At 38.6% G+C, this 23,384-nt stretch overlaps 1 protein-coding gene across 2 annotated transcripts in view; it reads right to left on the reverse strand.

The window, feature by feature from the left end:
- The window catches only part of SEPTIN7 (septin 7), a 110,006-nt gene extending 87,849 nt beyond the window's left edge, over window positions 1-22,157 (reverse strand). Inside the window, exons 1-2 of one of the 2 annotated variants that reach the window (XM_029925126.1) lie at window positions 21,935-22,157; window positions 8,223-8,227 (exon numbers count right to left, since the gene is read on the reverse strand). In XM_029925126.1, coding sequence (XP_029780986.1) covers window positions 8,223-8,227; window positions 21,935-21,995 — 66 coding nt within the window. In that variant the 5' untranslated portion in view covers window positions 21,996-22,157. Of the gene's footprint in view, window positions 1-8,222; window positions 8,228-20,425; window positions 20,428-21,934 lie in introns of both variants that reach the window. The other variant, XM_029925135.1, reaches the window with a different exon arrangement.
- Window positions 22,158-23,384: the final 1,227 nt, after the last annotated feature.

Here is a 23,384-nt window from a genome sequence, read left to right on the forward strand (position 1 = left end):
AATATTGGCTGAACAAATTTAAAAGCATGATCCAATTATATGGTGCACAAAAACAAAAACAAAAAAACACTTTTTAGAATCACAGACACAACCAGCTTGAAATAAAAAAGATTTAAAAAAATAATAGAGAGCTGGAATGGGAACAACACAGACATCAAAACGAAATTGTTACCACAAAGATTAAAACATCAATTTATCAAGAAGGTATAACAATTATAAACATATATGGCCCTAAAACAGAGTTCAAAAATATACAAATCAATGACTAACAGAATGAAAGGGACAAATAAAACAATTCAACAATAGCTCAACTTCAATACCTCACTTTCGAAATAGGTAAAATAAGTACACAGAAGATAAACAAGGAAACAGAAGACTTGAACATAACTAAATTTAGCATATTAGAAACACTGCATCTGACAACAGCAAAATACATTCTATTCATAAAATGCTCTCCAGGACAGATCATATATTAGATATTTTAGTTTCAATTTTAAAGGGCTGAAATGAGTTACTGTGGATGTTCTTCATCTACATAAGAGTGAATTTACAAATTAATAACAGAAGGAAATTTGAAAAACTGACATCTGTGGAAGTTAAACACTACACTGTGACTAATGAGTCAAAGAAGAAATTTCAGAGGAAACTGAAAAAGTTGAAGTAAAAATAACACACACACACACACACACACACACACACACACACCCATACCAAAACTTACTGAATGTATTTAATTCAGAACTTAAAGGGAAAGTTATAGCTGTAGTAAATGCCTATGTTAAAAATAAAAGATGTCAAATCAATTACCTAACACTCACCTCAAGAAACTAAAAAAAGAGCACACTAAATGCAAAGCAAACAGAAATGAAGACTTGAGCAAAAAATAAATAAAATACATAACAAAATAGAGAAAATCAACCAAACCTTAAGTTGGTTTACTGAAAAGGCCAAATTTTGAAAAACCTTAGCTACACTAATCAAGAAAAAACCAAAGAACACTCAAATTACTAAAATCAGAATGAAAGAGGGCAAATCACTACTAACCTCACAGGGAAAAAAAAAAGATAAGGAAACCTCTGAACAAATGTATACCAACAAATTGGCATAAGCCTAGAGAAATGCAAAAATTCCTAGAAAGACATAAACTACCTAAGAAGAAATAGAAAAGCTTAAGTCCTATAAAAAAAAATAAAGAAATTACAGGAGTAATCAAAAATCTCCCCACAAAGAAAAGCGCAAGTCTAAATAGCTCCACTAGTGAATTCTATCAGATGTTTAAAGACTGCCCAATCATTCACAAATTAATCCAAGAAACAGAAGAGGACAGAACATTACCCTGATACCACATGAGACAAACACATCAAAAGAAAACAACAGACCAATGCCCTTACATACAAAAAGCATCAATAAAATACTGGCAAACCAAATCCAGCAATATAAAAATTATACACCATACCAGTGGAACTTATCCACTGGTTGGTTCCACATATTAAAATTAACCACAGTAATACACCACATTAACTAAAAAAAGCAATAACAATAAAACACAAGATCAACTCCAATAGACAAAAAAAGTACTTGACAAAAATCCAACATCCTTTGATGATAAACACACTTAACAAACTAGGCATAAAAGGGAATTTCCTCAAACTCATAAAGCACATCTAAGAAAAACCCACAGCTAACATCATACTTAGTGGTGAAGAACTAAATGCTTTCACTCTTCAGGAACAAGACAATGATGTCTAGTGCCACTTGTACAACACTGTTCTGGAGGTTCAAGCCAAGGCACTTGGCAAGAAAAATAAAAGGCATCCAAATTAGAAAGGAAAAAGTAAAACTATTTCTACTCTCAAATGATATGATCTTATAAGTAAAATACCTTAGCAAATCCACTAAAACACACATACACATGCACACATACACACAGAAAATTGCAGGAAACAAGATCAATATACAAACACCAATTACATTTAGATACACTAGCAAAAACCATCCCAAAATGATACTTAAAATCCATTTGTAATACCACCAAAAATAAAAACTTAGGAATCAGCCTAACAAAAGAGCAAATACTACAAAATAAAAATCATAAAACATTGTTTAAAAAACTAAAGATCTAAGTAAATGAAAAGTATCCTGCATTCATAGATAAGACAATTTGTTCAATGGCAGGCAATACTCTACAAATTCAAGGCCATGACTATCAAAGTCCCAGTTGGTTCCTTTGTAGAAACTGACAATTCATGTGGAAATTCAAGAGACAGGATAGCCAAACAATCTGGAAACAAAACAAAGCTAGAGGTATCACACTTCCTAGTTCCAAAACTCATTTACATAGTTATAGTCATCAAACAGTATGGTAAAACCATAAAGACAGATGTACAAATCAATGGACTACAACTGACAGTCAGAAATACACCCTCACATTTTTGGTCAGCTATTCTTCTACAAGGTTGCTAAGGTCACTTAATGGAGAAAGAACAGGTTTTTCAACAAAGGATGCTACTAGGACTACTGGATATTTATATACAAAAGAATGAAACTGGATATGCAATTCACACTGTATACAAAAGTTAATTCAAAATGGATCAGGAGAGCCTGGGTGGCTCAGTCAGTTAGGCATCCGACTCTGGATTTCGGTTCAGGTCATGATGCTGGGGTTGGTGGTATTAAGGCCTGTACTGGGCTCTGTGCTGACAGTGTAGAGCCTGCTTGGGATTCTCTCTCATCCTTCAACCCTCCCCCCTCAAAATAAATAAACATTTTTTAAAAAACTAAAATAGATCAAAGTCCTAAATCTAAGATCAAGATCCATAAAACTCTTAGAAGAAAACAGTCATAAATCTTCACGACCTTGGATTAGGAATAGTTTCTTAAATAGGTCACCAAAAACACAGCAATTTAAAAAAAGATAAACTGGACTTCACCAAAATTAAAAACGTATGTGCTTCACAGAATATTGTCAAGAAAGTGAAGACAACCCATGGAATGAATGGCAGAAAGTATTTGCAAATCGTCAATCTGATAAAAGACTTATATCCAGAATATATAAAGAATTCTTACAACTGAACAATAAAAAGACAACCTGATTAAAAACTGGGTAAAGTTCAATGTTAATAGTGGCACTTTCTACAATAGCCAAATCATGGAAAGAGCCTAAATGTCTATCAATTGATGAAGGATCAAGAAGATGTGGTATATATATACAATGGAGTACTATATGGCAATGAGAAAGAATGACATGTGGCCATTTGTAGGAAAGTGGATGGACCTTGAGGGTGTCATGCTAAGCAAAATAAGTCAGGCAGAGAAGGATAGATACCATATGTTTGCATTCATAGGTCTAACAGTAGAGACCTGGCAGGGGACCATGGGGAGAGGAAGGGGGAAAGAGAGCAGAGAAGAGTGAGGGACACAGATCAAGGGAAACTACTGAATACTGAAGACGAACCATGGACTGAAAGGGGAGGGGGGGGAAGGGGTGATGGTCATGGTGGGGGGCACTTGAGGGGAGAAGCACTGGGTGTTATATGGAAATCAATTTGACAATAAACTATTATAAAAAAAAAAAACTGGGTAAAGCACTCAAATAGACATTCTTCCAAAGAAGATATACAAGTTACCAAAAAGCACTCAAAAAAGATGCTTAACATCATTAGACATTAGACATACAAATTAAAACCACAGTAACAGTACCTCACACCTACTAAGACAAAAAAGGCAAACAATGTTAAGTATATACAGAGATGTGGAGAAATTGAAGCCCTCATACGTTGCTGGCAAGAATGTAAAAGGCCACAGCTCCTTTGGCAGAGACCAGCAGTTCTTCAGAAAGTTAAACATACAGTTACCCTATGATCCAGCAATTCCATTCGTCGGTATATATCCAAGAGAAGTGGAAGCATAAGGCTACACAACAACTTGTACTTAATGCACAACAGTTTTATTCACAATAGCCAAAAAGTAGAAACTGAAATGTCCATCAATTGGTGAATGGATGAACAAAATGTGGTATTATCTATATAATGAAATATTACTCAAAAATAAAAAGCAACGAAGTATTAATATATGCTACAACATGAATGCATCTTGAAAGCTTCATGCTAAGTGAAAGAAGCTAATCATAAAACACCAAGTATTGTACGGTTCCGTCTGTATGAAAGGCTCACAACAGGCAAATCTATAAAGATGGAAAATGGATTAGCGGTTGCCAAAACCTGGGAAACAAAGCAAATGGGGTAGTAATTACTAATAGGTACATGGTTTCTTTTGCAGTTGATGAAAATATCCTAAAAGTAGATAGCAGGATTGCTGCACAACTCTATAAACATACCAAGACAACAGAACTGTACGATTTAAAGGGGGAATTTATGGCACATGTGAATTTTATCTCAATAAAGCTGCTACAGAACTAGGTATGTAGTGTATATAGTACCTTTCATATTTGACTTGTTTATCTCCTTTCTTACATGTATCTCATTTGTGCAAAAAGATAGGAAGAAACTAAACCAGAAACTAATGACATTGGTTACACATAATACATGGGTGGGAAAGTGACAGGGGGAATGAGAACAGGGTAAAAAGTGATGAGACGTGGGGCAGATACTTCTCGACATACTATTTTATAGAGTTGACTATTAACACGATAGTAATGTTTCACATATCCCAGTAAAAAATAATCCAAATCAGCAAGGCTGAAAGAAGAGCTCAAAATGGATTAGAAACAGTAACAAATCAAACTGTATTTCAAATGAGTAACATAACTTCACTGAACATGGTGAGGAAGAAAACAATTTTAGAAAACAGTATTCTGATGGTAAAGTTTAAGACTAAAATTAAAGTATACAGAAAGACTACAATCAAGTAAGTAAACATATCGATATTATAAAGTAATTATGAAATACAGTTATAAATATACCAGAATCTCAAGCACATAATAAACTGTGGATGAGAGCCAGGCTTTTCACTGTTGAAGAAAGGAGTTAAAATAATGAAAAGAAAAAAGCTAGAATGAACCTTGTGTTCATGCACTGGAACTGGTTTACAAATACAAATTCCTCATTTTTAATATATATACATATATATATATATACATACACACATATTTACACACATATCGCTACATATGAACATAGATGTTTAAATGTATATAAATATCCAATTTCCTAGATACGCTTGAAACACCTAGAAGCAATGACACCCTAACAGCAATGAACACTTTCAGTGCTCAGATCCTGGTTTCCAAACACCATTCTCAAATAAAAAAAACCTGGACTCCCTGGAATAATGATTGATTCTAGGGATTACGTAGGAAAATACAAGATCAACCAGAGAGTAAGGAAGTGCTCCTCAAAACTAATAAGGCATGCTGAAATGATGAATAGGAGCCAACTTGAAAGAGCTCCCAATGGTCAAATCCAGGACAATAAACTGAACAATAAACTGATAAAATTAATTTCATATGTTCATACCTTTATTAATAAATAAATGAATAAATGAACATGAGACAAAATAGCTCTTTCTTACAAAAGAGGTCCAATTAAAAATGTAGCTAAATAAAACAAAATCATAGTAGAGCTAACTGTACTATAATAAGTGTGACAAACAAAAATTATTGATAGTAGATAAAAACTATAATGAGAAACAATCGACTAGTTTAATAAAGGACTAGTATTTAAAATATACAACTCAGGGGTGTCTAGGTGGCTCAGTCGGTTAAGCATCCGGGCTTCAGCTCGGGTCATGATCTCACAGTTAGTGGGTTCGAGCCCCGCATCGGGCACTGTGCTGATAGCTCAGAGCCTGGAGCCTGCTTCAGATTCTGTGTCTCCCTCTCTCTCTGCCCCTCTCCCACTCATGCTCTGTTTCTGTCTCAATAATAAATAAACATTAAAAAATAAATATTTAAAAAAATAATAAAATAAAATAAAATCGACAACTCAATTAAGACAAATAACCCACCTTAAAAATGGACCAAAGATTTCAACAGACCCCACAAAATCTATGGTTGGCAAATAAGCACTTAAGCCCTGCAAAATCATGAGTCATTAATTTTTTTTTAATGTTTTATTTATTTTTGATACAGAGAGAGACAGAGCATGAGAGGGGGAGAGGCAGAGAGAGAAAGAGACACAGAACCAGAAGCAGGCTCCAGGCTCTGAGCTAGCTGTCAGCACAGAGCCTGACGCAGGGCTCGAACCCACGAATGTGAGATCTGACCTGAGCCGAAGCCGGAGACTTAACCGACTGAGCCACCCAGGCGCCCCAAATCATGAGTCATTAGAAAAATTCAAATTAAAATCACAATGAGTTATCTCTACAATTCTACTAGAATGGCTAAAATTAATAAAAGTGACCATCACAAGTGTTGCTGAGTTAAAGTAACTAGAGTTCTTACACACTGTTGATGGGAACATAAAATGTTACAACTATATTGGGAAATAGTTTGGCAATTTCTTTAAAAGTTAAGCATAGATCTATCTATGACTTAACCTAAGTATTTACCCAAGCAAAATGTAATCATGTGCCACCATCATTAGTGTTTTTAGAAGTCAACAAAGAAAAAAAGCCGAAAAGAAAATATATCCAAATTTTAATATAGGGAGCAATTTGCAAATTATACTTGGAAGTAATTTGGTTTTATACTATCTTCTATTTCCAAGTTATTATTAAAGAACTTGAAGCATTTCCATTAAAACAAAAAGCAAAAGGATCACAGAGAAAGAAAATAAAGTAATGTTAACTGCAAGCAAGTCAGTAAGATTTTTTGTTAATACTGTTTATTTTTGAAGGAGAGAGACAAAGCATGACTGGGGGAGGGACAGAGAGAGAGAGAGAGAGAGAGAGAGAGAGAGAGAGAGAGAATCCAAAGCAGGTTCCAGGCTCTAAGCTATCAGCACAGAGCCTGACAAGGGGTTCAAACTCACAAACTGTAAGATCATGACCTAAGCTGAAATCAGACACTTAACCAATTGAGCCACCCAGGCACCCCAGTAAGGTTTTTCCTAATAGCTTAAGTCAGATGGTCTTTATTTTCCATTTCTGACAAGTTCATTAGACTGCAAAGGAAGAAATTATAGGAGCAAATTCTCACAAGATGTCAATCATGATGTGAACATGAGTAAGGTAGAGAAACAAAAGCTGGAATACTAATAAAGTGGGTTAACAGCAGACTAGATGTATGTCAACTTCAGCGTCATTATATACACCACAAGAATCCATTCTTAATTAATCCCAGATAACATTATTCTACACAAAAACATAAAAGATATGCTTGCCAAACCTGGCGATGATAAAAGCCAAGAAAGATAATACTTTATATGACATACTCAGAATCTAAATGAAATTAAAATGCAAATATTTGGATACAAACCATGTCCTTTTTCCCCACCTCAAACTGAAATCTCAAGACAAAATTTCAGATTAGTTCAGAACTACAAAACATGACCACAGTACAATAGAAAGTGGAACACATTTCACCTATCAATCAACAAGCTCCTCTTAAAAAAAAATGCTGAAGAAAGAAGATAAAACAATAGCAGCACAAGAAGACAGGGCACCTGGGTGGTTCAGTTGGTTAAGCTTCTGACTTCAGCTCGGGTCATGATCTCTTCCTTCATGAGTTCAAACCCCATACTGGGCTCTGTGCTGACAGCTCAGAGCCTGGAACCTGCTTCACTCTGTGTCTCCTTCTCTCTCTACCCCTCCCCTGCTCGCACTCTGTCTCTCTCAGTCTCTCTCTCTCAAAAATAAGTAAACATTAAAAAAAAAAGAAGAAGACAGAAACATCTTAGTTAACATTATGCCCATAGGTCAATAAGAAACTAAAGGCATGCTAAAAGGTAATTTAACTTTAGGCCTCATAAACAGACTTACATAGCATGTAGAAAAAAAGATAAGATTTATTCTGACCTATAATTTTAAGATCATATGATACTCAGTTCTTGGTATAAGCAGAGATATGGACCAAATGAAGAAAGTTTAGAAGAGGGTAATAATTGTTGGAGGGATACAACCCCATCATGCAAATGGTGTTAAAAAATGTAAAGCCAAATTCTCTACAAAAGACTCAGAAAGTTGTGTCCAGACTATTAATAATATTAAAAGAGAAATTAGACTTATCTTTTTTATCCCAAGGAGTAAATGAGAACTTCTAAATACAAATATCAAAGACAGACTTCAGATATACACAAAAATAGGAAGAAAAAATTAACAGTAACAGCTACTCAAAGATGCAGTGTGCATCCTCAGAAGATAGTGGGTGGCTCAGTTGGCTGGGCATCAGACTTCAGCTCAGGTCATGATCTCTCAGTTCCTGAGTTTGAGCCCTGCTTTGGGCTCTGTGCTGACAGCTTGGAGCCTGGAGCCTGCTTCATATTCTGTGTCTCCCTCTTTCTGCTGTCTCCCATTCTCTTTCGCTCTTTCTCTCTTTCTCCCCACCTCCATCAAAAATGGATGAATATTTTAAAAAAAATTTTTTAAAAGAACGTAGATTTTTAACACAGACTAGAGCAGCTCTATCCATTAGAAATACAACACAAGCCACATGTGCAATTTAAAATTTTCCTATTGCCACATTTGAAAAAGAAACAAGTAAAATTAATAATATATTTTCTTTAACTCAATATACTCAAGGTATTTCAACCTGCAATTAATATAAAAACTAGTAAGACATGTTATATTCTTTTTTTTCAAAGTCTTTTCAAAATTCTCTGTGTATTACACACTTCTACCAAATCTCAAGTCAGACTAGACATACTTCAAGTGCTCAACAGCCACATATGCTCATGGTTACAGTATTAGACAGGGCAGGGTAGACAGCCACTTGACAGGTATACTGCCAGGGAAATGCAAGCACTTTCTGGATAATTAGATTAAATGAGTTGATACATCTTCAAATCCTGAGATTTTGTAAAAATATCAAAAGAGTAACAAAAGAAGGATTAAGAACATACAGAAATTTTTCAAAGGATTAACTTTATTTCATTTTAATCAGTCACTACTGTGCCTTGTGCACTTACCCCCACACACACACATTAATTCTGTACTTTACTGTAGAATTCATTCTGAACACAACCCAGCAGTTTCATCAAAGAATTCAAATTATTTCCAGTATGTATCTCTCAAACGAGTGTCTTAGAAACATCAAAGTCATTTCTTGTCAGAATATCTAATCCCATGATTCATGTTTACCTGATACTAATCTTAGCAATGCTTGCCTAATAAAATATTAATAAAAATATTTTTTAAAATTTTTTCTATAGTTGTACCTATATTACAACACCACATAGGAAAATAGAAATTCCATTCCTCTTATAGACTGAATTGTATTCATATGTTGAATTCCTATCTACATTTGAAGACAGGGCATATAAAGAGGTAATCAAGGGGCGCCTGGGTGGCTCAGTCAGTTAAGCATCTGACTTTGGCTCAGGTCATGATCTCACAGTGCATGGGTTCAGGCCCTGTGTGTTGGGCTCTGTGCTGACAGCTCAGAGCCTGGAGCCTGCTTTGGATTCTGTGTCTCCCTCTCTCTCTGCCCCTCACCTACTCGCTCGCATGCTCTCTCTCTCTCTCAAAAAATAAACATTAAAAAATATTTTTAATAAAAAATAAAGAGGTAATCAAGGTTAAAGAAGATCCTAAGAGTAGGGACCCAAATCACAGAAGACTGGTGTCTTTATGCAAAGCGGAAGAGACGATATCTTACTCTCCCGCCACTTGTGTACAGAGGAAAGGCAAGGTGGAGACACACTAGGAAGGAAGCTGACTCCAAGCCAGGAAGAACCCTCAAAAGAAACCATATCGGTACCTTGGCCTTGGACATTCAGCCTCCAAAACTGTGAGAAAAAAGTCTGTTGTTTAAGCCACCCAATTTGTGGTATTCACCCAATCTGTGGTATGGCAGCCTTAGCAGAGTAGTATAGTTCCTAAGAAAGTAATTCTAAAAAACTGTATTGCAAACCAAGTTATATTACTGTTTTGTTTATCAATAAATTTTGATAAATGTATCTGTATGTTTATAAATTTACTCTAAAACCAGATCTGAAAAGCCTGCCTTACGGAGCTACCAAAGTAACCAAAATAATTTGATACCTCAAAACTCCAAATTCTAATTTTAACTCATAACCAATACCTTCAATTTATATTTCATTATAAGAAACATTTTACTCGGGGCACCTGGATGGCTTAGTCGGTTAAGCCTCCAACTTCGGCTCAGGTCAGATCTCACGTTCGTGGGTTCGAGCCCCGCGTCGGGCTCTGTGCTGACAGCTAGCTCAGAGCCTGGAGCCTGCTTCCAGTTCTGTGTCTCCTTCTCTCTCTGCCCCTCCCCCTCTCATGCGCGCGCGCGCGCGCGCGCGCGCGCACTCTCTCTCCGTATCAAAAATAAATAAAAACATAAAAAAAAAAGAAACATTCTACTCAAGATCAGTACTATACACAATTAAGCTAGAGATCAGTAGGTGGCTCAAAAAGTATGCCACATGGGGCACAAGGGTGGCTCAGTAGGTTAAGCATCCAACTCTTGGTTTCAGCTCAGGTCACGATTTCACAGTTCATGAGATCAAACCCTGATGGGGCTCCATGCTGATGGTGCAGTCTACTTGGGATTTTCTCTCTCCCTCTCTTTCTGCCCCTCCCCTGCTCATATGCTCTCTCTTAAATAAATAAACTTAAAAAAAAAGTCACACATCGCAATACGACTATACTACCCCACCAATAAACTGTGTGATATTAAACATGAACAATAACTAACTGATAATATATAAAAATTGTGCTGTTACTGAAAGAGTAGCCTTCTAGGAGTTCAAGGAAAGGGAATGATCATCAAAGGTTTAGATAACTGGGAAAAATTTCTCTAAATAGGTAGTTTTGAGCTGGGTCTTCCTTAATGGATGGATGGGAGGTAAGAACAGCATCAGCAGAGGCAAAAATACAAAGAATATGATGACTCAATCTGAGTAGAAGAAAAAAGCTCAACCAAGAAAACCCTAATGTAACTAAGTTTTTAATGAGAGAATAATAAGTAATAAGTAATATATAATAATAAGTAAAATATAGCTAGAAATCTGAGTTCCATTATCTGCTGTAACTTAGAACTACACACTGGTGGATAAATTACATAACCTTTCTGAGCCTTAGACCAGGATAATGTCTTTATAAAGTTACTGTAAGGTATATATGAAACATTTGCACTTACACATAGTAAGTATAATAAATGATGGTTATTATAATGGCTATGCAATAGATGACAGCTATTATTAATGTCTCTAGACTTTTATGTTGCAAATAAGTGACTTCCAAACTTGGCTGTAATCTGAAGCATCTGGGGAGTTTGATAAAAACAGATACCGTGGCCTAAGGCTAGAAGCAGGGAATAAGAATCTTGCTGAGAATTTGTTAAATGGAATCCACTAATGACTGACTATACTTAGAACACATATCCTTCAATTAAAAAGCAATGGAGGGGTTCCTGGGTGGCTCAGCTAGTAAAGTGTCCAATTCTTGGTTTAGGCTCGGGTTAGGCTCTCTCTGCCCCTCCCCTGTTTGTGTATACAGGATCTCTCTCAAAAATAAAAAAGAGGGGTGCCTGTGTGGCTCCTGGGTGTCCAACTTCGGCCCAGGTCATGATCTCACCATTCATGAGTTCGAGCCCCACATCAGGATCCGTGCTTAGAGCCTGAAGCCCACTTCAGATTCTGTGTCTCCCTCTCTTTCTGCCCCTCCCCTGTTCATGCTTTGTCTCTGTCTCTCAAAAATAAACATTGGGGAAAAATTTTTAATAAAATAAATAAAAAAGAAACTTAAAAAAAGCAAAACAATCTCCCCCCCCAGACCTACCCACAAACTTCCAACAAAGATTCCAAAAAAGATATGTCCATTAAGCATAAAACTCCTCTCTTATTCCTGTACTCCCGGCCAGCACTAATGTAGATAGTGTATTAATCTCATATAACATGTTCCATTTGTATGCTTGTGGTATCATTTCTGCATTTGCTCCATGTTGACCAAATATTTAACTTTCAAAAAGTTAGGGGCTACAACTTTTCAGCAAGTCTAAAATTATTCCAGGATTTCAAAAAAAAAAAAAAAAAAAAAAAGAAAGGAAAATTACATCTTTATAACAACATAGCACCAAGGTCAAACAAAAACTTAAGCATTTTGATGGATCTGCTTGTCAGCAGAGTCATTTTAGTTATTTTTTTTGGCTCACAACTTAATTAAGCATCTTATAAAGTAACTCCTAGTTCTAGTATGACTTTCATATTCTAATACAGATCCTAAGACAAAACTGACTGTAGTTCCATCTAGGATCACTAATTTCATTCCTTCATGCCAAGCTCTCATGTCTCCAAACTTAGACTACAGAAATGTTTACCTCATTGACTTCTCAGTAACGACAAAACTAACAGACATCAAGCCATCCTGTCCTCTAAGCAATTATAGTCTTTGCAAGTTATACAGTGACCACATGAAGAATGTTTGCAGCTCTTTTATTTGCACATTATTTTATGTATCCATGGAACAAGAATCATTTGTACTCAAATATATTTCCTTTTCACTCAGCATGTATCAATTCTATAGAACACAACTAGGAACCAGAAATGGAAATCTAACTCAATGCTTGACAGACAACAGACTTTCAATAAACAAATGAACTGAAAAATAAAAACTGAGCAAGTAAAACACAGATTTTTAACAAACTAGATAGCTACAACTTCAAGGACAGACTGGGGCGCCTGGGTGGGTCAGTCACTTAAGTGTTCAACTTCAGCTCAGGTCATGATCTCACAGTTGGTGAGTGAGTTCTAGCCATGTGTGGGGGCTCTGTGCTGACAGCTCAGAGCCTGGAGCTGTTTCAGATTCTGTGTCCAACCTCTCTCTCTCTCTCTCTGCCCCTCCCACACTCATGCGCTCTCTCTCAAAAATAAATAAAACCTTAAAAATAACAAAAAAGATAAAACAAAAATGATTCGCATAATGTATTATTCAATAGCCCCATAAGTCACAGCATAAAACCAAATATTCCTGATGGTAATTTTAACAAGTTCAGTATATTCTACCAAAAGTGGGGAAGCTAAACAGTTTATACATAGCAAATATCTCTCTTTTGTAACATAAGAAATGTAAATTAAAACAAGTTTAAGGTACTGAACTAACAAATACCGTAGGACCTTAGGAAAATAACAGGGTAAGGCAGAAGAGGTTTGTTTATTCTTTAAAATATTACTTACAATTCTAAAATATGGAAACTGAAAAATGTCTCAAAATAATGAAATGGCTACCCAAATTAGGATATCTACACTGGAACACCATATAGATTAATACACCAAAAATTATGTTAAATATTAAGTGGTTTTTTAAAAATACTTAAGAGTTTACTTTTACATATATTGCCTCATGATGTATAATTCTCGTCAGAGGTTATCAGCTCTGGGTGTTCATCAGAATTATCTGAAACATTTAAAACGCAAATTTCTGAGGCCCAACTGACACCTAGTAAATTAATAAGCTTCCAAGTGTGTTAAGAATTAAAAAGGTTTTCAATGCCTGACCAGGGTTAAGAACCACTAACCACTAATATGCCACTAATTACAACCATGAAAAAAAATATGTAATTAGGAAAGAACACAAATTAACCTTCAGTGATTGAAATAATTTAATGACTTTTTCCCCCTCCTGGTTAATTTGTTTAAATTAATCATAAAAGTAACTAAGTATATCTATTACTCTTTTTAAAATTAAAAATGGTTTAAAGTGTTGACATTTAAAGATATGTTCGTTACTGAAAAAAAATGTCCTTGTATAGATCACCTTACATTCCAGAATGCTACATGGACCAAATCAGGTATTAATTACCTTGATTACTTAAAAAGCACTAAGATAAAATTACTATGAAGATGTTGCCTCCTCTTACAAAAATAATGACCTCACCCAAAGTATTTACAGTAATCTCTAAACTTAACAATACATATCAAAATCTTCCTCAAAAAGAAAAAAATTCAATTACAATCTCAACGGACATTTTGAACATATAAAGATAAAAAATGTGATATGTGTAAAGAGTTACTAGCATGACCCTTAGTGTGAAACAACTACTGCTATAAAACATATCAGTTAAAATTTTAAATAGTATCTTATCACTACTTAAGAAGTTGGTGACCTCAGTCTGTCTAACATTGAAGGGCACGGAAATTTCACACAACTTATGTTATTCCAATTTCCTTCATCTCTGTTCACCAGACAATTAACTGTTAGACAATTACTAAGTCTTAAGTATTACCAACAAATTTATTGACCAAACTACAGTATAGCTTTTTTAATATTCAGTTAAGATTCAGTTAGTAAATGTAAAAATTCAAAGCACAGATGAATAAATTCACAATAATCTTAAATTATTTTCCATCTGAGAGGTCTCTCCTAGTATTGAGATTACCAGACATGCATACTTAGATGTTCTCCAGGCCTCTCATTTTCACATTTTAAAGTACGTATTTCAAGATAGGATACCTACTAATCAACCATTAACTCAAGCTCAGATACTCTGGATTCATTACTCCCCACTCACATCCCCTCACATACCATGCAACCATGCTCTACACTTCATGTTCTTTGCCACTAGCCTAGTTCTGTCCTTTATCTTTTAGTCCTAGGACCTCCCGCAATTCACTGGCCCCACCTTGGTTTTCTATCTATCCCTACAGGAGTTCTCATCATGATGCTCATTGTTACCATTCTTTCCCTTTTAAAATCCTTTAATAAAAAAGATATTTTTAATCCTCAGCACAGAACCCTAGACCTCTGCTTGTCTCATAAACTACCATGAGCCCTCAGCCTAGAATAAGTATCCTTCCCCCTCCTCTGCCTAATCACTCCTATCTACCTTTAAAGATTTACCTTTTCTAATTTAGAAAGGGTATCTTGTTGCTCTGTATTTTCACTGTATACTCTACAAATCTATAAGTCAGCACAAATGATTTACTAAGTAAATGTCAGGTAGGGAATAAAAAAGTGAACAAAACACAGTCCTTGACTTTAAGAAACTTAAAACTGAAGGCAGAAAAGTATATAGTCAATCGTGATATAGTTTGGTAATTGTATAAGCTAACATCTGCTCAATATGTCAGGCTAAGGACTTGAGACATTATTATCTCATTTAATTCTCCAATAACTTTATGATTTCCACTTTACAGAGAAGGAAACAAAAAAATTCTGTAATTTGCCCAAGGTTTAGTTGAGCTGTAAAAAGGTGAATCTAGCTCTGACTCTAGAACCTAAGCTATTAGTCACCATGCCTTCTATTTCTACTGTCACAGCATTTAACTCAGTATCCCCAGTGCACACTGCACAGCACAAGACATGTTTGTCAAATGAATGGACTTGAGTGCTGAAGTCCTAGGCTAGTAATGACTTAACATCAATACTACCACTTTAGCTGATAATGTGTCATGTCAAAGGGTTCAAGAGCTCTGAGATACTAACAAATGTGAAATACTCAATGTCCCAAGTTACTCACCATGTTATGATTTATAATAGCAAAATACTGAAAATGAAATGTCTTACCAGAAAGAAACATGTTAAAAAATCAGAGCCTATCCATATAATGGAATTATATAGCCATATAAAAGAATAAGAATGCTCTTTATGTACTGATACAGAATAATCTAAAATACACTAAATGGGAAAAATTAAAAGGTGAGGAAGAATGTGTCTGATGTTACCATGAGTGGGGATGATAGGACCATGTGTTTTGCTTGTATAGGTCATCAACCTTAGAAGAAACAAAAAACTGTTAAATAGGTTGCCTGAGGAATAGGAAACTGGATTACTTGGGGATAGGAGTAGAAAGATTTCTCTTTTTAACCTTCTGAATTTTTAACCAAGTGACTGTATTACCTATTTCACAAATATAAACTCCTCCAAAGAATGAAAAGCATTTTCAAAAATGAGAACAAACACTATGTCACATCTTTAAGGCCATGAACCATAGCTTTATTGATTGCTACTATTTTGCAGCACTTATTTGGCAGTCAAGTATTTGTTATAACAATGAAGTTTACAAAAATCCCAAATTGCCACTGCAGGAATATTTCAAATATATTTTATGAAGGAAGTAAAACTAGAGAAAATGGTTTAATTTTTCCAAAAAACAGTCAGGGCCTTATGCCAGGCCTACTGTTTATGAAACTCCAGAAGGCTACTACAATCTATATACTTTTAAAAGTACTAAGGATCACTTTACTATTGTCTCATGTTTTCTTCACATTTCAAATTGTTCACAATAAAGAAGTTAGGGGAAAAGACTTTAAAAAGCTACCTTAAAAACCACTTTAAATGAGTCCAATGCATATGAACTATATCTCAATAAAGCTGTTTCTTTAAAAAAGTTTTTTTAATTCATCTATGGATATTAGAAATCAGATCAGTGATTACAAGGAGCAGCAGAATAAACTGCACAGGGGCACAAGAAACTTTTGTGTAGGGCACCTGGGTGGCTCAGTCAGTTAGGCCTCTGACTTCGGCTCTGGTCCTGATCTCACGGTTCATGAGTCTGAGCCCCACGTCAGGCTCTGTGCTGACAGCTGGATCCTGCTTCAGATTCCCCCTTGCTCTCTGCCCCTCCCCCACTCATACTCTCTTTCTCTCTCTCAAAAATAAACAAACATTAAAAAAAATATACTCTGGCATGCCATAAATGTTCTTCATCTTGATTAGAATTAAAGCTGCAAGGTATATATATATTTGTCAAAATTCACTGAACACTTAAAATCTGTGCCTTTTATTGCATGAAACCTATACCTCAATAGTTAATTCAGAAAACATTTACAAGTGCAGTTTCTTGGGCCCTTCTTAGAAACTGTCAATCATTGTCTATGGTGGGAACCAACTAAACTGCATTTTTTAATACATTTTTTAAATGTTTATTTTTGAGACAGAGTGCAAGCAGGGGAGGGGCAGAAAGAAAGGGAGACACAGAATCCAAAGCAGGCTCTGAGTTGTCAGCACAAGAGCCCAACATGGGGCTTGAACTCACAAACTGTGAGATCGTGACCTGAATGAAGACACCCAACTAAAGGAGCCACTCAGGCGCTGCTGCATTTTTAACAAGAGGCTGTGGCTGACCCTCACCCCAGTGATTCTGATCCCTAACATAAAGTCCTAATTCCTATGGTGAAAGCTCTGCAGGGAAGAATTATGAACTGAATGGTTAAGAAAGACTTCCTCCTTCATCTCCTCAATAGCTTCTCCATCAACCTGGTGCAGTGGTTCTCAATCTGGGGTGATTCTCCCCTTACCCCATGACATTTGGTAAAGTCTGCAAACATTTTTTTGGTCACAACTTGGGGAATGCTATTGGCATCTAGTGGACAGTGGCCAGGGATGCTGGTGAACAACTGTACAATGCGCAGGACAGTCCCACAAGCAAAGAAGTATAAACTCTAAATTACAACAGTACCAATGAGAAAATCTAACCTGGAGCCTTGCCTCTCAAATGAACGCAGTTGTGGACCCAGAAGTAAAAAGAACAGATTTCACATGTCACCTCTTCAGGAGGGTCAGGAGAGTCAATTTTTACTTACAGATTGGTGGGTAAGGAGAGAGAAATCCTCTTTACACTGCATATAAAGCAAATAAATGCAAATGCCACATAAAGATCTTTTAACAATTCAAAATAATGTGAGCAGGAGTAGCTTCAAGCTTTACTCCCCAACTTCAAGGGATACTTACTTACTCTCCACAGCCTGCAAGCACTTTGGAAGTTAAGAAACACTTGCCTAGAGGCACTTGGGTGGCCCAGTCAGCATGATCTTAAAGTCTGTGAATCTGAGCCCCACACTGGACTCTCTGCTGTCAGTGCATAGCCTGCTTTGGATCCTGTTTCCCTCTCTTTCTGCCCCTTCTCTGCTTGTACATGCACATTCTTTCTCAGAAATAATAATCATAAAAGAAAAAATGAAAGAAACAGTTATTTAAAATAAGGCACATAAACTTTAGAATGACAAGCAAAACCTCGTCTTCAGCTACCTTCATTCACTAAGACTTTTCGCGCTATTTATTACAGCAACATGGTCTAACTCAGTGCTATTCCAAGCTGTGGACCAGTGGGCCAGTTTGAACTGTTTATCAGTTTACATCAGAAATGTATAGAAACTGAGAGCACAGAAATGGAAATTTTTATAGCAGAATAATCTTAGGTCTGCTGGGTTGAATAAAAAATTGGGACTTGTACTTCCCCTTTTTATCTCATTTTCATTTTTTAAAAATTTGCTATACTTTTCATAATGTATCAGTCAACAGGAGACTGGAAATTTTAAAAGAAAAAAAAGAAAATGACTTTCATCAGTTTGAAAAACACTAACCTAACCATATCCTAACTGATACATCAAGTAAGTGGCAATGCCAGGTTTAAACCCATGTCTGCCTGACACCAAAGCCCATACTCTTGATCACTATACTGTATTTTTCTGTTATTACTTTGAATTCAAATCCCTATATGCAGTCCCTACCTCTGGAGAGCTGGACTGCACCAGGCACAAATCAAAAGAACTTTATGTCTGGCCCAAGGCCTTCAACATTGAAAGCAAACCAAACTACCTCCTTGGCTCCCTTCCCCCAGGCTCCGGCTCAAAACCTGGCTCTCCTGACTTCTGATAATGCAAATGGACAAAACAAAAAATATGAATATTTCTCCTTAAGGCCTAGAGCAGAGTCAATGAACAATACTATCTTCTTTTGGGACCCATCCTGGTTTCCCTGCGATTCTGAGAGAGGACATCCTCTCAAGGAGCAGGAGTTCTCAGATCTCTCTCACCACACTCCATGTACAGAGTACAGAATACATGAATCCAAAATAAGAAAAAGCCACAAGGACTTAATAGCATTTAAAGTCTTCCCTTCTCAGACCAAGACCTCCACACTCTACCATAATGTTTAAAGATCTTCAACTTGACTCATCCATACTGCACATTCTCCACGTGTTTTCCTACTTTTTTGACCACAATTCTTTTTAATTAAAAAAATTTTTTGATGTTCTTATTCTTTTTTGAGAGACAGAGACAGGATGTGAGCGGGGGAGGGGAAGAGAGAGAGAGACACACACAGAATTGGAAGCAGGCTCCAGGCTTTAAGCTGTCAGCACAGAGCCAGACACAGGGCTCAAACTCACTAACTGTGAGATCATGACCTGAGTGCAAGTCAAACACTTAACCAATTGAGCCTCTCAGGTGCCTTTGACCACAATTCTTAATAAAAATGTTATAAACCCAAAACAAAATTTAACACCCCCAAATCCATACTAATTACAATGTACTATTTTCTCTTTTTTAAAAAATTATTAGCAGAAATCCACATAATTTATTTCAAGACCAACTAACAGGCCTCAACCTGCAGTTTGAAAAAGCACTGCTTATAGAGACCAACAGTCTCTATAACAGTATGCTCTCATCAGGCAAGCCTAAACCACACTCATGCTACCTTAAAATTCTACTCCTCAAAAACATTGTTTCCTACATCAGTGTCAAGGTACAATAAACCTAATGCCATTTACAGTGCAAATTTAGTTATAGGGGGAAAACACACACACACACACAAAAAGGTGTTATCTCAAAATTTAGCTAAATACATAAATGTTAAAGTTAAAAACTTTCAACCTTTAGTCAAAAATTAGTTCAAAATGTAAAACATGATTCTCAGCTGATAGTTGTCCCAGAATACTCTACTGGCAAATCCCGGAACAGAATATATAGAGATTCTATATATTATCAAACTATATGAAGTCTGAAACCAACCTGCTCTTCACTGTCTTCTCTCCCACTGGTCTTGTCATCTGACCACCCCCCACTATGGAGACGTGTGTGTGTGTGTGTGTGTGTGTGTGTGTGTGTGTGTGTGAGAAAGAGAGAGAGAGAGAGAGAGAGAGAGAGAGAGAGAGAGAGAGAGAAACCCACTACAATAGCTCTAACGTCTGTCAGGAGTCCTGCCTTGTGTTAGACTTGCCCGGAAGTTTTGGCATTGACTTACTTAAGATCACTGCTATGGGAAAATGCACACATATAAAGACTTTTGAAACATAACCTATGGATAACCCTACCTCTCCTGTAGTTAGTGCACGGAATGCTTTATCTCCAAGTCAAAACCAGAAGCCAAAAATTCTTAACCAAATTATAAAAATACCCTTCCTGTGAATTAAAATCGACCTGCCATAAACATAAAATAAATATCTATGATCAGTTACGAGCTTCAATTCTGCAAGCCTCAGAGGATATGTGATACTTTTAACAACTGTATTAACAGGACCTGGCCCCACCAGGTTGTCCCACCACAGAATGACACAAGGCTGTCATACAAACCATCTACGGAGCTTCCACATTTATTTCAGAGCTCCGCTCAAGCCTATCTCCTCTAGCCCCACCCACTGAACAGCTGGGTGGGATGAAAGACTGTTTCCTGCCCTCCCCCGGCCCCTTCACTAGCTATTTGGGAGGAAGAAGGGCTCCTGGCAGCAGTAACTAGCTTGGTAATTGTTTTTATCCTGCTGAGGCACCATTCTTCAGTCCATCAGGATTATAAATTTGTCCCATACCTATGGGTATGCCCAAAAAGTTTCCTCCTCAACTTGCTTATATACTTGGTGAGAAGGAGGCGAAGACGACGACTGACTATACTCATGACGTAAATACGTAAAACAAGTGAAATGCTTTTACATTAAATTCTCAAGGACACTCAGAACGGCAGTCTTCCATTCCATCAAAATAATAAAGGCAAAAGAAATCTTAAAGTGTAACCACAACCATAAAGTCGCAAGAGTAAGTTCTTTCAGTAACTAAGCGAACACCTGGACGTCACAAATTCCTTCCCTATACTATAAAAACAAAACAAAAACACCCCCCCCCCCGATTTGAAACAGGACACTTTCAAAATGTTAACATAGCAAATGGAAACGTGTTAGAAAAATCTCAGCTGCTTTTTTCCTACTATACACAAAGTATGAAATGGAATTCAGGAGTGGAAAATATGAATGAAATGGCCTTGTTCTTTTTCCAATACGTGGGGGAGGAAAGTAAACGAAAAGGGTTTCTGAAAAGAATAATTGAGAATAGCTAAATATTTTCAAAAAATTAATTTCCTCAAACATCGCCAGGATTTCCAACTCCCTCCCTTTTCCAGCGACCCTTCCCACCCTTCCCACTCCTCGGGGGGGCGCCCTTCCCTGGCGTTCTTTTCCCCTTTTTCCTAAAAATTAAGTCCAAATCGGACTCCGTGCCTCCGCACGCTAGCCTCGCCCGCCATCCCCTGGCCTCCGGGGCCGCGCCTGGGGAAAGGGAACCCCGAGAGGCGAGGACGAGGAGGAGCGAGGGGGCGACGCGGTGGCCGGAGCCTCCGCAGCCGCCGCCGCCGCCTCCACCGCAGCTTCAGCCTGGTGCATCCTTCTCCCTCCCTCCCCGCCGCCGCCCTCCCAGGCCGGCCCACCCAGCACCCTCACCCGGGCGCGCGCCCACGTCCCCACCCTCCTCGCCAGCCCCACTCCCCACGAGGGGAGCTCCGCCGCGGGTGCAGCGGCCGCCGACGGAAGGAAACAGGGCCGCGGGAAGCCGGTGCGCCGAAGTCGACCCCGCTCGGGCCGCTCTGGCGGGGCGGGCGAGGCCGCGGCTCACGTCTCCCGGCTCCCCTGGCCCGCCCGCCGCAGCACAGGAAATACCGCCGCCACGGCTCTCTTCACATTCAATTCAAACTGTCACCGCCGCCTTCTCCCCTCCCCCCGGGCCCGCCGCCGCCGCGCCCCGGGCCCGCAGTCGGCCCACCCAACCTCCTCCGGCCGCTGCTCCCCGCATCGCCTCAGGGCGTCACCCCAGTACGGTCTGGCGGCCGCAGAGCCCCCCAAGTCTGGAGCCGCCGACCTGAGTCGCGGCGGCCCGAAGCTGAGACTCACCCATGGTGCTGCTGTTGACGCTCCTCTCCTCAGCAGCAGCGGATCTCGCACTGACCGACATCCCCTCCCCCCTCCGCGACCAGCCCGGGCGCAGCGCAGCCCGCCGATTCTCCAAAGCCGCCTACGCCGGTTCCGCGGCGTAGCCGCCCGGCGTCGCTGCCCCGCTTACGCAGGCGACAGCGGGCGGACTCCACCACGGGCTCTCACCCGACTCCCGCTCGCTCCTCCGCCCCCGCCCCTTCAGACGAGGCTTCCGGGCCTAGCCAACGCCAGTTTCGATCTCGCGAGAATATCCCTCTCCGCCCCGCCGCCTCTTTCCATTTCGAACATGACTTCATTGGTATCGCCGCTCTTTTGCTGCTCAAGTTTAGCCGCCATGTTTAAATTGGCGGGATTTGGCACCTCCGGGGTCACGGATAGTCAGGCCTCTGTGCGTGCTTCTGCAACACTGCCTCTAAGGTTAAACTGCGTTACGTTTCTTGGTGAAAAGCCCGGGGACGATGAGAGGGAGTCACCGGTGGGCTAAGAGGGTGCGGTTTTGCCCGAATTAAAGATGGCCTCTGTCAGTGCCGCCCCGCTCAATTTCACGTCAGGTTTTGGAGCTGCGGAAGCCGCCTGGTTGGCCTTAGCGCCTCTTTCGAAGTTGGCGTAAGGCAAAGAGGCACCCCTGGAAAAGGCCAGATTGGGAATCTGCTTTCTGGGCGGGGCCGCGTCCCAGCCTCCCCTCGCAGATCCTGCGCTGGCGGCAAGTCTGTGCGAGCGGAGAGACACTTCGAGGCTTCCATCCATCCCCGTTTCCTCAGCTTCCAGGACTCTCAGAGTGGAAAGTGAGATTGGGTCCTGGCTGCCCGACATTCCCTTGGCGCTGTCACTCTCTGGTGCCCTGGCATAGCCAAGAGGTCGCCTGCTGCAGCTTCCGCTGCGGACTCTCCACGGTCACGCTCGTGTCAGCTCACCTTGTTGGTTCCGGATTCGCTCCTCGTGGAGCCCCACTCTAATTGAGGAAATGAATGGACACACGTGAAGCTATTAGGCGACAGTTGAAGAGTAATTAAGTACTAAAATTGTGTGGTTTCATACTGCAGCAATGAATGTCCATTGGTCATTGGAGCCTCCGTCAAATGCTTAGTAGTCAAAAGTAGTCGCACTTTGCTCAGAACAACCCATGGTCGTTTGTACCTTTCTTGAAAACTAATGTCTGTCTTCGCTGTATAGTTCGTTCACATTATTATCTTTCCTGTTAAATTGCATGTTCAGGAATTATACATTTAATATAGAATATTACATAATATATAGTATGTATGTAATGTATAAATAATTATCCTAGCCTGCGCAAGAATGTTCATAGCAGCGTTGCTTTTTTTAGTGCAACAATTTAAATGTCGACTTACAGAAGAATGGATGAATAAGTTACATTATTGGACAAATTGACATACACGGAATATTAAAA

The sequence above is a fragment of the Suricata suricatta genome, chromosome 2 (assembly GCF_006229205.1).
Source record: "Suricata suricatta isolate VVHF042 chromosome 2, meerkat_22Aug2017_6uvM2_HiC, whole genome shotgun sequence".
NCBI lineage: Eukaryota > Metazoa > Chordata > Mammalia > Carnivora > Herpestidae > Suricata > Suricata suricatta.